At 37.7% G+C, this 16,931-nt stretch overlaps 1 protein-coding gene across 2 annotated transcripts in view; it reads left to right on the top strand.

The window, feature by feature from the left end:
* APLF (aprataxin and PNKP like factor) overlaps positions 1-16,931 on the top strand; it is a 178,552-nt gene that overhangs the window by 52,445 nt on the left and 109,176 nt on the right. The window contains exon 3 of one of the 2 annotated variants that reach the window (XM_075203933.1): positions 6,693-6,859. The exons of the other annotated variant lie outside the window; for it this stretch is intronic. Coding sequence (XP_075060034.1) covers positions 6,693-6,859 — 167 coding nt within the window. The remainder of the gene's footprint in view (positions 1-6,692; positions 6,860-16,931) is intronic. 2 annotated transcript variants of the gene reach the window in all.

Raw genomic sequence — 16,931 nt, forward strand, 5'->3', positions numbered from 1 at the left:
TCCTCCACTGCCCTGACCCTGGTTTGTGGAATGGATTTGCATTTGCTTGTCTATCTGTTTCTCAGTTTATTTGAACTGTTCTGTTACCATCTAGGTTGCTCACTGCCTCCTTCCGTGTTCTGTCCACGCCATTGGCAATAGTGTGATCAACATCTACTGTTACTCGAGCATAAGACATGGGTGCAACTGAGTACTGTGGAACACATCTAGTTCCTTGGAAATGGGGCTTCTATATGCAAACCTTGTGAATCGGTTCTGGTAGTTGAGGATCATATGCCATATTGCCATTAACATATTGCAGTGATTTGAGGGACTGTGACTTCATTGTTCTTGTCTGTGTAGCTGAATCACATAAATCCGCATAGTACATTTCTGCAGAGCATTTCTTCAAGTCTGTCAGCCATTCTGTGTCTGCTCAATTAGAGGGGAGATCTTCTCTATTATATCAATGTGATGGACATATTTGTTTAAGTATAACCACCTTGGTTATTTCAAGTATATTATTCAGCAGCTATACACAATCTTTTGCTATATACTAATCCCTATTAAATTTAAATTGCTCTGAATTTGACACTAATTTATAGTATTAATAGTTATGGTTTTACTCTTGTAAAACATACATTGAATTGGATGCTTTTTTATATATTATGTTTGTTGATATGACCTCAAAGTACTGTATAATTTAGATTTTATATTTGAAGATGGTTTTCAGAAGGACTTTTATACTACTATATTGCTTGTATGCAGATGGGAATGGACTACAGTGCACATTCTCTGGTGTATCAGGGTTACTATTTTATTTGCTCATAGCTGCCATTATAATCCATTTTACCCATGACACATTACCCTACACTTAGGGCTAGATTTACTAAGCTGCGGGTTTGAAAAAGTGGGGATGTTGCCTATAGCAACCAATCAGATTCTAGCTATCATTTTGTAGACGGTACTAAATAAATGAAAGCTAGAATCTGATTGGTTGCTATAGGCAACATCCCCACTTTTCAAACCCGCAGCTTAGTAAATCTAGCCCCTAGTCTTGTTCATTATTACATTTTTTCACCACCCTTTTTCTGCTGTTCTTTCTTTTTGACTGCCAGAAAAGTTGATTTAAACTGTTTAATTATTGTACCAGGGGATGGAACTCCACATCGCTAGGCCCTAAAGTTTGGGTAGAAGTCTGGTCAAGCAGCTATATTTTCCTAGGCCCCCCGCTCTGCTCTGCTGGACATTTGTGGCCATTATATGCTCAGTGGGTGCAAGCGCGTGCAAAATGGGTGCATGTGCCATTCAGAAGTGGATGCTGCTCTTTTTTTTTTTTAGTACAGAGCTGTAGCCTCGAGTGCAATGTGGAGGGGTGCTGGGGGTCTCCTGTTGGAGCCTCTGAGAGGTCTGGGCACAGGTACCGACAGGCCTTTCTCATCTCCACCTTATGCACCCAATGTAGTTCATCCACTGTATGGTACCAGTCTGAAGGTACAAAATCTAAACCATGAAACTATACACTTGATGTGTGTAAATTATGTAAGGCATTCCGAGGGATGCAATTCTAAAATTTATTGTAGAAAAATAATGAAAAGCATATTGTCAGCACTTTTTGGCAAACATGTCAAGTTCAGTGTATATAAACTTTTACATATATGGTATTTTTGTGAGTGTTGCATATAAGGCATATTATATTGGGGTTTTTTACCAGTATGAAAGAAAACCTTTATTTCTATGTGCTATTTGGTGTGGTGAGATATCCAGGTAATGATGGATTACAAACATTCTCCTCTAGATAGCCAGATGTACAGCTCTGTAATCTTTAATATTGACAATGTATTTTTAGACTTTTCCGCTGCAGCTTCATAGTATTTGTTTGAATATATCATATCTAGTACTTATGAGATGTCATGATTTATTAAAGTAGCTATAAGCAAAATATTTTCCTATAAAACCAAAACCCACATCCCTCAAGAAAATCTAATTTTGTATACTGCTAGTTGTACTAGAAGTGTATGATTGGTTTTCTTCTCCCATTTTCATCAGGTGTTTAATTTATTACTTTTTACTTTACACACTTTATATAAAAAGCACCAAATCCCAGCAGCTACAATTCCTTGTGTTTATACCCCCCCCCCCCCCTCCCACTCCCCCACTCCAACCTGTGCTGGAGTTAGATGTATTGGGTCCCATTTACAGTTGGAAGCAAAGCATTCTTTGCAAAATGTGCAGGCAGATTTAAGGTCGGGTATGGGCGTGTCCTAGCTCAACTCTAAATTGCAGTCAAGTATTTGTGTGCTACATGTAAAGGCAGTCAGTATTTTCCCTGCATGCAAAAAATAAATAAATGCATCTGCACACCTGGCAACTAGAGATGGGCGGACTCTGTTTCCTGAAAACCGTGCCCACCCAAACTTAGGGTATCCGAGTAGTACTTTCGCGCTTTTTGGGATTCCAAAACGAGGCAAAACGTAATTGTGACGTCGGCGGATCTCGCGAGTTTTGGAATCTATAAATACCGCCCTCCACGGCCATCTAGCGCCATTTGAGAGAGTGATACAGAAAGGGTAGGATAGAGTATAGAGCAGTTGGGCAGGCAAACGTACAGAAATGAAAGAGTAGGGTGGTAGCAGTGTTCAACAAAGCTCCATTGCTAATTGTCATTGGTGAAATCCAATATATACAAGTCCTTACAAGTTTTTTTCTGAATTTGCACCAATATGTGTAGGGTGTTATATACACCCAAAGACAAGCGCTCCATTGCTGAATTTGTTATTGCTGAAATACAAATATATTACACTAGTCCTTGAAGGCTTTTTTTCTGAATTTGCACAAAAAAGTGTACGGTGTTATCAAAATGGATTCACAGCAGTACACAGAAGAGCAGGAGCACCAAGCAGCTGCTGCCACCAGTCATGATGATAGTAATCCCTGTGCGTCATCTGGTACAGCCTATGTAAAAGTACATAGTGCATTTAAGTCAGGCAAACAAAAATGTAAAAAACACCTTTTACATCGGTCAAGAAATAAGAGCTGTAATCCAGGCAAAGGTATCTGCAGAAAAAACTAAACTTGCCAACATGCCATTCTACACAAGCAGTGGCAAAGAAAGAATGAGGCCTTCGCCTTTCTCCATTAAGTGTTTGTAATCTGCACTTTACATCAAAGGTACCTAACTAGATTATAATTTTGTGGGAATTGAGGCTGATTCGAAGCTCACTGATGAACTGGCTTTTTGCTGGGAATCACAATGGCTCTTTTAGTGCATTGTCTGGCACCCTGGATTGGTGTGTCTGATAAAAGCACACATCCCGGGTGGGTCAGCGCTCGTTGCCATGTATTGGCTATAGAATTACCTCACTTATCCAAGAAAAAGGTGGAGCGATCAAATGAACCATAACTGGGTTCATGATCCAAGGACAATTCCATCTTGCTCCATCTTTCTTTTCTGCCACTGTTGTGTGCCAATGTGTCCTAGATATTGTAGGAACTGCTGTGTGTTTGAGTCATTGCTCTGTCGCTTACCATCCAGCTAGGTCGCTGCAGTATTTGTCCAAAAGTGTATGAAAATAATATTGCGACCTGTGAGGTGGTCAAAATTAACTGCAAGTGACTTCGAATTAATGTTATTGAGGTTAATAATAATGTAGGATCAAAAAAAGAGCAAAACTATGTGATTTTTAGCAATTTTTCTAAAAAAAAATACAGATCCAAAACCAAAACACACGAGGGTGGTTTTGCCAAAACCAAAACTAAAATAAAAAAACAAAGCTAATCCAGATCCAAAACCAAAATCACTTCAGGGGGGTCAGCGAGCATCTCTACTGGCAACATGGTTTGTTCGCGAGCAAATGTGCTTTGTAATACAAAAACTATGTATAATTATTATTGAATTTTGTCTAAATTCCAATTTACCATTTACTTGATTGTAGACTCATGACTGTGGAACTATGAATGTAAAAAAAAAAAACCAGGCTCTCAGGTTTTGTCCCTTACCTCTTCGCTGCCTTTCTAAGTTGTCCCTGCGGTCCTCAGGCTCTGCTGGTTTCTGACCTCTCTTTAAGATGCTGTCAATTCTGTCTACTCCAGAGATCGCTCCAGAATCAGAGTATGGGTGCGGCCATCTTGAATTCGGTCACATGATTCCTCTCAGCCACAGAGGAATCATGTGCAGAGTTGAGCCTTATTCTTAGACACATTAGATGTCTTTACACTGCCACACGTTGAAAGCCTTCCCATAACAACAGCAATGATACAAAGTGAGACCGCAGGAGACAAAACACTTATCAAAGTATTGGCGGCTATTCAGAAAAGCTGGACAGGCCCACCTCAAAGCTACCTGCCTCCATACTGCTAACAAACACATTAGCTGACTATTTACGCTGACTGTGTCATGTTGGGATGCAAATAATTTTTTACTGCTAAATTCCAGAGGAAGGTATTCGAAGAGTTTCATGTGGGGCACATTGGCATTGTCAATATGAAGGCATTGGCCAGAAGCTTGTTTGGTAGCCAGGACTATCTAAGAGGGGAGAGAATTGTTAGATATGAGACTGCATCAAGATTCATTCTCATGTTTTCTTCAAAAGAGATTGAACAGCACATCTTGAAACCCCAGTCTGCTTTGGAATCTTAGCCCAGGAGAGACCTTGCTGATGCAGTATAACTACCTTGTGTCTTGTTGCTGTGCTCAGTCTTGCCATGATGTATAATCTGTGACATGAAACTGACTTCCACAACCTTACCTTTGCAGCAGAGTTTGGCTGTTCCTCACCCAGTTTTAAGCCTCCTACACACACACTGTTTTAGTTAATGACTGTGTTTCAACCTTCACCATGCTTCACTGTTGTCTGCAGACACTCATTTTTGTACCGCTATCCAGCCCTTCGTTGAACAAACAGCCTGCTGTTACAGCCAAATATTTCACATTTTGACTCCTCAGTCCAGACCACCTGCTGCCATTTTTCTGCACCCCAGTTCCTATGTTTTTGTGCATAGTTGAGTCGCTTGGCTTGTTTCCATGTTGGTGGTATGGCTTTTTGGCCGTAATTCTTCCATGAAGAGCACTTCTGGTCAGACTTCTCCGAACAGTAGATGGGTGTACCTGGGTTTCATTATTTTTTTTCCAGTTCTTACCTGTTGGCACTGCTGGACATCTTCCGATTTCGAAGGGAAGTAAGCATGGTGTGTATTTCATCTGATGCAGCAAGTTTCCTTGGCCGACTACTGCTTCTATGGTCCTCAACGTTGCCTGTTTCTTTGTGCTTCTTCAAAAGAGCTTGAACAGCACATCTTGAAACCCCAGTCTGCTTTGAAATCTTAGCCTAGGAGAAACCTTGCTGATGCAGTATAACTACCTTGTGTCTTGTTGCTGTGCTCAGTCTTGCCATGGTGTATGACCTGTGACAAGAAACTGACTTCCACAACCTTACCTTTTGCAGCAGAGTTTGGTTGTTCCTCACCCAGTTTTAAGCCTTATACATAGCTGTTCCTGTTTCAGTTAATAACTGTGTTTCAATCTACATATGAAAATGATGATCATTATCGGGTGTTTGGTATGATTGGTTAATTATACATCTGACTATAATCCTGCAAAATCCCTGACTTTGTGCAAGTGTACCTAGAAGAATTAATGCTGTTTTGAAGGCAAAGGATGGTCACACCAAATATTAATTTGATTTAGATTTCACTTCTGTTCATTAACTTTGCCTTTTGTTAATTGACAAAAATAAACTATTAACACTTCTATTTTTGAAAGCATTCTTACTTATCTGCATTTTTTCCACACTTGTCTATAACTAGTGCACAGTACTGTATGTGTGGAATTACATCTAATTTGAGTGGTTTAAATATACACAGATGTATGCTCACATTGAGCACATTCATGGTACATCTACACATCCTGGTCATTGCAGTTTGCAATATGGAACTCTAAAACGTATATATATTGCTCAAGTGATAACGTTGCCACCAAACACAGTCTAGTCATATTATTATTTTAAAACCTTTTCCTTTTTCTTACAAATATTACTTCTTTGACCACTACTTATGTTTCATTTAACTCCTGAAAGGACGGAGACAGTGCTGCCTTTATATTTGTCAACTATATTAATTTTGTTTTGTTCTAATACATTGATTTTGTTTGTATTTCATTATTCTTTATTCGTTATATGTATGACATGCTTATTCCTGCATTGAGCAAAGGATTTGAAGTTTCATACAAAATACTGCTTTCCACCACCTCCTACGTGGTTGTTTCTGGACTTTTGTCTTGGTTTTAAATATATGTATTACCCACAATGTCAGGGACACTTTTATATACTTTTTATATGTGCACAATCTTTATCCCTTCATTTTAAACACCTTTCCTGCAAAACAAAATCTTGTTTTGTGGTTCTTACACATTTTAATCACAGAAATCACAAGATCTTTACCAACTGCTGTATACATCCTTGCACAGTTTCACACAAATAAGTTTTGAGTTATCATAGAGGCACTTTCTGGACATTTGGTATGCAATTCATGTTCTTTCACAGTAGCATGTATTGTACAGAAAATGCTTAGCAATTGAGATGTAGTGAGGTAGAAGAGATAGTAATTAAGCTTGGTTTCCTTTTTATTGTATTTCAGCATCTATAATTCATGTTCCAGTGGTCTCCATATAATTGCTCTTTTATCTTCTTGTGTCCTTTGTCTGTGCTTCATTGCAGGTACATGTGAATCCTTGTTTTTATCAATCCAGCGACAAAAGCAAGTTTGTACCTCTGGAAAGGAATGAATGGTGTTGTCTACACTCTGGTGACAGCATTTCCCTTTTGCCTGACAAATATTCTTTCCAGGTCATTGTAGAACATATTTCTAAAGAAGCAACATTAAGGTAAATAAGTGACTGCAGGGGTATGTTATAGTACTATAGATGTATTTTCTTTACCTGAAAGATCTTGCACTATAAAGGAAATTGATCATTTATGTATTTTTTGTACTTCTTTTGTTTTCACTTATGCACATTTTAATGTATTTTATTCTACAGGGGGATTATATTGCATTTAATAAGTAGGATTTTTCCTGTTTAATACTTTTAGTAGTATAATTAATTCTCACACACACTCCCTCTCCTATAGGCAATCTCTGCCACTTTCTAAACCTTACTCCATTACAATTGTGCTGCTTCATTGAACTAGATTTTCCCCTTTTCTCCTCTGTACTATACATTATATTATAGATTGTATAATGTAAGCTTTTGTAATTGAGGTCCAATTTTTTTGTGTTCTGCATTTCTAAATCTCTTTCTATTTCACATATTACTAAGAAGTGCTGCATACGTTTGTGATATTTCAATGCTGTAAAACTGGGTATTGTGTTTGCCTGCATATGGTGGAGATATACCATCTTGGCTACTCTACCAGGGTTCTATTTGACTACTTGCAAAAATCAATAATTTAATATTTAAGTTAATATTATTACTATAGAGCAAAGTATATCACAATAGCATAGTTTTACTCATCAAGTGGAGCCATAGAAAACTCACAGACATGAGGGTCTCTTTAATTGAAATTAAGGGTGATGTTTAAAAAGCAGTACAACTTGTATGAGACCAGACGCCTCTGCTTAAGCGCTTGTAAACAATTTGTTTTCCCCATACAGTGAGTGTGAAATTGGTTTAATTGCCACCAATGTCCCACTGCACTATTTCATTCTAAGCAAAGGCTGATATATATCTATTTTTCTTTTTACTTAACAAATGCTAATCATGAGATCTATTGCCATGAACACATTAGCATGACCACCAAATCGCCTATATCAACTATATCAAAACATACAAGACAATCAAATGGGTATGTTTAGGAGCTGTTTGTTACCACAGTTATCATTTAAGATTTTTAATTTGATCTGTACACTTCACTGACTTGTGGGGACCGTTTCATGTATTCTTGCTGTCTGAGCACATCAATATACCCTCATACACCGACTCATAGCAATGGCAAGTCAAACAGGTTATAGTCCTAGTCAACCACTATCGATTTGATTATTTTTATTTCTCTTTGTAGCTGTTAACCGGTTCTTTTATGTAGATTTTTACAGCTAACCAATTTCGGCCTCTCAGTGCGGATGGATCAGTTTTGATACATGCAACACAATCATGCTTTCCAGGCACCCTGCATGTCTGAATACTTCTCTGCAGCTTGGATATCCACTCTGCCCCAGATATTTTTGTGTTCTTCTTTACAACCTGTCCATTACGAATCCAGGAAACACATAGAAAGCGAAATGTCTTGTATAACAAAACCGTGTGCTTCACTGATCTTTGGACATCTTGGCTGGGCTTTGGTCTCATGTTGCCGGATCCATGTACTGTCTCCCTTCAGAGTGAAAAGTGTAGACCAAATGCATGTCCACGATCTGGATCAACCTTCGACTCGTCACTCTGGAGTTGGACCAGTTCTAAAGAACAACTGAAATCCACTGTATATGACTGATTTTAAGAGGTAAAAATCAAAATAATATTTCAGATATGAGAATTGCAACCAGCTGTCCGGATCAATGTCTATCTCTTCCAAACTCTTGCCTTTGAATTGTTCCCCTCTTGAGAGCCATTAAAATTTTGCTGATCTTGTCGAGTTGCAGGGTACCTTCTGAAAGGTACCCTGCAACTCGACAAAATTGACATACTGAATACTGCCTATGCACTCTGATGTTGTGTCAAGGAACTCTGCCTTGTTTGAATTCTGTGTCATTTAGGTTGAGAACCTGTGCTTTTGAAGCTTTGTGGAAGACATTGTTTTGGGATTTTTAGCTCCAAATTCGTAAGAAGTTCCATTCCACTTTGCATTACTGGTGTTAGCTAGATTGGTACATTTCTCCCTTGCTTTCCCTGACTTTCTGTCCTTGTGAAGTGCTGGCAAAGCTTATTTTCAAGCTCGGAAAGCACTTGAAGAAAAGAAAATATATTTGACATCATCTTGGAAACTTCCCCTTCCCTTTTTCGAATGAATAAGTTTACCTGTGCCAAGGTGATCTTTACAACCTATGCCCAGTTTTTAAGCGAAGGCACAGTGGATTATTTGCTGTGGTGTGCCTGCTGTTTCTCATCAAAAAAGTGAATTTTTTTTCACATCTTCTGTAAAAGGTAAGAGCTGAGGCATGCTCCACTTGGACTCCTTTAGAAATTTTAAGGCAGCCAATGAAGTCAACTAGTTCCATCTAGCCTCATAAGTCTTCCAGACGTTGCATGCATTTACTAGTGCAGCCCTCCATCATTGCTCTGCATTCCACAATGCTCTAAATTTTTTGCTGGCGGTGGCAGACCTTTAGTGCCAGTGAGGGGATCTTGATTGTACCGGATTCAACGTCGTAGCCAGCTTCACAGCGTCTACTACATGTAGATAGTTTGTTGGAATAGTAAAGTCTTCCATCCATCTTCTCCAAAGGGGTAGCTCTTCTGAAATGTAACAGTAGTCTTCCCGTTTCTGACTGATGTACTCGTGTTTGCTGACATCTGATCCGTCCCGGTTGGAAAGATGGTGCTTTATCTATTTGAATCATCTGTCATTTTTAATGATGAATAAAATTTAATCTCGGGTCATGTAGCTGAAAGGTTTCCTGTAACCACCATTGATGTCAGGTGGAACAGGCTGAATAAAGGCGCACACAAAGAGAGTGTTTTTGCCAGGAATGGGTTTGTCACATCTTCGGTTTATCTTGCATTTCTTCATGTGTCTCCACAGATATTTTCGTGAAAATACGCCTTGACAAGCAGCCCACAGAGCATGAACCCTTCAGGGATCATTTTCTGTTTGTTTGAATAAGATCAGAACACTGCATTCCTCGGAGTGTTGCCTCAATTCCGAAGATGTTCAAGTTGCACGCACCTTTTCTTCTAATGCTTGGGAAATTTAATGGTCCAGGCAACTTCACTCTCATTTTGGTGAATATGTAAGATATGCTTGGCTATTTTTGAGAACGGTATCTCACAGTATAGGCAGTGTGCTGCTTTTTGTTATATACACTGCATCCATCACTTTTTTTTGGAAAGCATTTGGACATCAGCTTTTCGGCCTTCTGTGTTTAAAACACCTCTGCCTTCAGGTTGAGAATAGTTGTGTGTAGAACGAGTCTGTGTTCTTTTAGTTTGTTCCACTACCTGGCAATTGTACATCAACATTGCTGTTGCTGGTGTCTGAACTACTCTGTCCCTGACCCTTCAGAGGATACTCCACTGCTTTCCAGGCTATAATCGGAGCCGCCACCACCGTGCTGTGTCATACCCCTCTGTCCCTACCTTCCTTTTGACAGGAGAAGACTGTTCTAGTCTCTCTTAATCCTGTTATGTGCAAATAGCAGATTCAGTATCTAGTAGTTTAAAAGTGGTATTATTATTTAACTTGCCCTTTGCCTCCTTTATGTAGCCTTCCCTATTTTGCACTACAACTCACCCTCCCCCCTTTGTTCGTAGCCTGAATTTCAATGGAAGGGTCATCTTACAATAAATAGAGAGTCAAAAAAGGATGAAGGAAGGCACTTCTTACATGCTTTTTTAAATTGTTTCTAGTTTGTTCTTGCCTCTTTTTTTTAATTTATCAAAATCCTCTTTAACCAAAAATATATCAACAAAAGTACCTCTCGACTCCACTGGATAACATATAGGGGGGAATTCAATTAATAATATCAAAATAATATCTAAAATTGCTGCAATATAAGCATATTAAGTTTCCAACATACAGTACATTAATATTTATATTCACATGGCTAAAGGATAAATAAACTCTAAATAGAGGAGTAAATAGTGCAATATAGGAGTCTGTTTTTCAACTCCAAGCGTGTAAATGATGCTGCCACTCAGAGTAAGGTGGGGTGGGGGCTTCAACCCTTTAAATACAACAATCCTACAAACAAAAATGTACAGTGGTAGATGTGTCAGCAATGATCAGTATCAAGTGTTACAGAGATAAATGTAAACTAAACATGTATTCATACATAAAAGGTATACCTCAATGCACTGATAATCAAAACTACAAGTGACAAAGATGTCACACTTAAATAATGAAGCAATAGAACTTAGTATAGTTAGCTAAAGTCACTGATAAAGGTCCCATAGACATAAAAAGTCTCCATTGTCCATCCAGCCAAAGGAAAATGCAATCTTATTCTGGATTAAACCATGTTATTCCTTCCAAAGAAAAGTTAAGTTCAATACTAATAGATGCAGTTCAAAAATAGGCAGAGATAACTTAAGTAATGCCAATCCGAAATTATGTTCAATGAAATCACATCAAATAATAAAGTGGTATTTAATCGCAAACTCACTCTTAGATGTAACAGGGTGGATGTCCAGTCATTTATCTCTGTAACACTTGATACTCCTCATCGTTGACACACCTACCACTGTACATTTTTGCGCCCTAGGTTATTGTAAGTAGAGGAGTATTAACATAAACTATAGTAAGTGTGTGTGTATATATATATATATATATATATATATATATATATATATATATATATATATATATATATATATATATATATATATATATATGTGGTAGTCTTATCCTCAATCAAGCAGTGCCTGTCTCACGATTCTAAAATATTCTTCTGAGAGTGGTATTCAGGTAAATGTCTCGATCTGTTCAGTTTTATATGAGAATGGATTCCAGAGGTCTTTATCCAATTTTACCTCAAATCAAACAGATATTGGGAATCACCAAGTAATTAAAGGTGTTAATTGGCTCCACCAGTGAGTGTATCGTCCAAATCTGAATCTTATAGCACATATATTATTAGTGTATGACTTCAGATTTAATACATTAGTAATATGTGACTAAAATAATATATATATGTGTGTATATATATATATATATATATATATATATATATATATATATATATAGTAACAAAAGGAGGCATTTAGCTGCCAATATACAGAGAGAGCAGGGAATTAGAGTAAACCATATGTGCAGTAATGCACCTAGAGTGAAGTATTATGTATGGAAAGCAATAGTTTACATTTGGTTAAACTTACATGATCTGAAATCCTTCCTCTCAGCAAACAGACAGTGTCTGGTTGTGCAAACAGAGCCAGTGATGGGTGTTTTCTTTTAAAGAGAAGGTGGGTGTGTCACCTGTCCATCAAGCTAAGGCTGGGGGAGGAGCATCATGTATAAAAGCTTGTTTGTTTCATTTGTTCAGAGAGACCAACGCTGGGATAGCTGGCTGGTCCTGAGAGAGAGCTGGTCTATGTATAGCTAGCGTTTAGGGTCTCCATGATTGCTGTGGAAGTATACACTGTCAAAATATTTACCATCCTGACAATAAAGCACCATAAAAAGGAAGTTGTTCGCGTGTGCTTCTGCAGTAGCGGGCTCCTGCCACAATATGTGTGTGTGTGTGTGTGTGTATGTATATATATATATATATATATATATATATATATATATATATATATATATATATATATATATATATATATATATATATATATATATATATATATATATATATAATTAAAATCTAACAATGTCAAATATTCTGTCTATCAGCTTCTAAGATGACTCCGTGTCAAGCAATACAGGATATACGCAGTGGCTATATTAATAATGTTTTTTTTTTTAAACGTAAATGAAAAATCAAAGTATAAAGGATAACATAGACTAAGAGTACATGAGCCTCAGAGGGACCCATGTTAACCCAAGACACTGAAGTTGAATGTTTCCAAAATATTTTCCACCAGTGTGGAGTAAACAGAATATATGTAACCTTTAACATGCAGATCTAATCAATCAGATCGTAGATTTAACAAAAGCTAGTGAAAATGGATGAGTTTGATGGCTCATCGTATGTTTAAATGATGTTTGTCCGATTCTGTAATAAGGAAGAAGAAAAACGGTGGTTGAGGGTGTATTTCAATTCAATCGCTGTCTGAAGCGAGAGTTCTCTGCGTGCATTCCAGTGTAGACCAATGTAAGGGTGCTTTAGCCTATCAAAATGAACCAACGTGTTTTGTCTCTTGTACGAGACTTTGTCAAGGGTGAACCTTGTAATTCTCTCCTCCGGGGTTCCTGGAGGAAATGTCAGATGGCAAGAGCAAGGCAGGAGTGGCGCAGCAATCGCAATGCTTTGGCCCCATGACCCGATGATGCGTTCGCGGTGTTTCTTTGCAGGGTCTCACGGACATTCCAGGGGATAGGCAAGTATGCCATATATACTCATTTTAACATGTAAGGGCTAGTGATGATAGTGATTTTCTTGGCTGTATGCTGCTCTAACATGGTACCAGAGTGGGAGAAGTGGAACAAAGGACCCGTGTAATTAAAGTGTGGAACTTAAAGGCCTTATATAAATGTGGTCAATATTATGGTATTATAGTAGTATCATCATCATCATTTATTTATGTAGCGCCAGCAAATTCCGTAGCGCTTTACAATTGGGAACAAACATTAATAAAACAATACTGGGTAATACATACAGACAGAGAGGTAAGAGAACCCTGCTTGCAAGCTTACAATCTATGGGATGTTAGCATATTATTAAAAGTAAATATGCTTTGCATTTAGAAATTAAATGGTCATAAAGTTTATTTTTAAAATGCTCTTTACTTTTTATTTAAAAATTAAGATAATTGATAAAACAGAGAATTATAAATAATAACGTAGATTCTTCAGCATTATATTTAAGTCCCAGTTCTTGTTGTATGAAATTGGTTCATTTTCAATGCACAAATTAAAATCTGTTTTCTGTTTTGCGGAAGTAATTTATACTAATCGTTGCATCTTTAAGAGCCAAGACTGCACAACATTTAATTGTTGATTTCATAAACAAAATGAAAAATTCAGAAATTAAATTTTAAATATTTTTTTCAGTGGCATTGCTCTTTATTATATCTTTAGAACTAACTGAAATATACTTAGAATCGGGCGGGCTATGCAGGGGAGCACATGCCCCCCCAGTGCATCAACCGGCCCAAGTCTCTATTACTTGGTGGCTGGCCCCTCCGACGGGAACAGACACCTTTCATCATTGGCCATGGCCCCTTCTCCCATCCCTCCGTGTGGCTTGTCACATGGGACGCGCACTATGTGATAGGTGCCGTCCCATGTGGGAACTGCAGCAGATGCGCGGGTGGAATAAGGTAAGTGGGGGTGTTGATTTTGTGTGTGTATAGTGTGTGTGTGTGTGTAGTATAGAACTATAGTGTGTGTGTAGGATAGAACTATAGTGTGCATGTGTGGGCAGTATATAAAGTATAGTGTGTTTTGAGGGAAGGGGGGGGGTCTTAATATAGTGTGGTAGGTAGGCTATTTAACAGTGGAGTGCAGGTGGGGGCTAATTATTTAATGAGTGCTATTTTATTTGTGGGATGATGTTGGGGCAATTTAATTTATCGATTTAGCAAATGTGACTATTAGTATTTTAATGTTGGGGTTGGAGGAAAGCCTAATTCTAAAACTTATGTGCTACTGATTTAACACTGGGGCTGGTTGGAGTTTTCTAAATCCCATGTACCCATTTTTTTTCCAAATAGGGTAACCAACATTACAGGATCCAGACAAGCAGCAACTGAGCTAAAGACACCAGTAGCCACAAGAGGTGAAAGTGACAAGAACAGGTAGGAGAGAGCAGGCCAGTTCGTCAACTTTCCTGAATCTGGAGGGACAGTCCCGAATTTGAGTGACTGTTTCAGTTAGTCAGGATTTGAACAGTTGGGAGGTATGTCCCGCTTCACACTGTTCTGCTCCTGAAGGCAGAACTATGTGCACCTAACAGAAGTGCACATAGTATTGCCTGTGTATTGTATAAAATTTGTTGAAAGTGATAACCATGTTACATCATTGAGGCCCCTGTCTAAAGTGCCCATGCCCCCCAGAGCCTTAATCCAGCTCAAAGCCAGGGTGTCCGATTGACACGTAGTGTTCTTCCCTATACCACCCCTCATATTATTTGTTTTAGGTGAATCCTAAAACAAATAATAACTCTTAGTATATAGGGCAATGCAAAAACAATCCCTTTGCTGGCAAAACCATCAGATTTTTAAAGCAAATAGGCTTTTTGCATATTGATGAATTCCATTATAATCAGATAGGTATGTACAGAAAAAAGTACTATAGGGAGAAGGTACATCTAAAATAAAATGCAGTATAAAGTGAGGTTTGTTTTTTATTGCACTATTTATTTTTATTATTTCAGATTTATAGTTTATAATAATAAAGTATAGCTGGGTTAAGCAACACTAAAATAGCCTTTTGATATATATTGTGCCGAATATATTGTGCCGAAAACCACCCTTAAAGGATGGGCTGCTACTTATGGGCCAGTGAGGTGTGCTTGCCCCCGGACTAAGTCTGCCAGCCAGCCCCTGCTTAGAATTGCTTTGAAAATAATGAAAAGTAATGGAATTAAAAAATAAAAGACAAGAAAAGGATTTTTAAAACACACAAGCTGCCTCATCTGTTTATACTTGCGGACAGCCATTCTGGAATATGCAAATGAAAAGAGGGTTTTTTTTAAAAAAAAAGACAGACAAATTAAGCAGAATGACAAGAGGAACTTATGATATAAAAGGGTAACAATAGACACACAGCATTTCCTCTAAAAATAAAGAACATTTACAATATGCTATATACAATATTGTGTTGAAAGACAGGCAGTTACCTTGAGAGAAGTTCTTATAAAGCACAGCTTGCTGCAGATATCAGTCAGTGCTCTGATCACACTATAAACCTAATTTGTCACTTAAATCCAGAAACCTCAGGAGTGTAAATATTTCCTGAATGTCAGGTTCCTGGGCATCAGACACCTTTCTGATAGTTTTGAGAAGGGGGTTTGGCATTAAATATTTAATTTGGTAGACATCAATCTGCTGTTCTGAGGGACCATTATAGGTTTTAGGAATGGATGCCTGAATTTCTAAGACCGGGATGGAATCCTAGACGATGAGCTTCATCTTTGTGCGCAATAAAAAAAATGCTGATAGCTATTTTTTAAAATACAGTTTAGAATTCATTGTACTGCCACCGTAGAATACAGTGTCAGAGGGAATTATATGTCAGAGGGAATTATATGCTCGATTTGGATAGTTTTAAAAAAAAAAAAAAAAAAAAAAATGTATTAACTTGTTTTAATGCAGACCAACTGTGCATTTGTCCATGCAGTCATATTTATTCATTAATATTCACAGATAATATGAAGATTTTAACAAAGAATCTTTACAATCGCCAACTATTAATGGCGAAAGAGAATGATGAAGTGACCCCTTGAGTCACGAATCATGTTGCTTGTGCCAATGAAAATATTTCAACAATTGGCATTCAATCTTCTCAAGTTAATTGCTTTAATTGATAATATCTTCAATTTGACCTCACGCAGCTGCATAGATGTAGTTTATTGATCAGCACTATTTAGTGACTAGGACATATGTTCTCTTTCACAATTTATACTATTTGAGTGTGCATTCTTTATATTAATACCTCAGTTTTTGTGGCTTGGTATCAGATGCCCAGAGCACTCTGTACTGAGTGTAGCAAACACTACACCTATTTGACAGATTGTAGCTGCCCCTGGGTAATATCTCTAACTAGATTGCTGTAATATTCTCCACCTACCTAGAACCTAGTTGCCAGGGTGTAGGCAAATAAATCATCTTTGTCTTAACCGCTCTTCTTGTACTATTGTTACCTAGCAGATATATGTGCGTGTGTGTATATATATGTATGTATGTGTATATGTATATGTGTGTATATATATATATATATATATATATATATATATATATATATATATATATATATATATATATATATATATATATATAATCAATTCTTCTAGGTACACAGTTTTTGAAGGAACTCGGCAGGGAGGTTGTTCCATACATCTTGGAGAACTAACCACAGGGGCTAAATGTATCAATCTGTGCATTCTGCTAGTTGCTGATATTCAGCAGTTGCAGGGCAGATTTTAAA

The sequence above is a fragment of the Mixophyes fleayi genome, chromosome 3 (assembly GCF_038048845.1).
Source record: "Mixophyes fleayi isolate aMixFle1 chromosome 3, aMixFle1.hap1, whole genome shotgun sequence".
NCBI lineage: Eukaryota > Metazoa > Chordata > Amphibia > Anura > Limnodynastidae > Mixophyes > Mixophyes fleayi.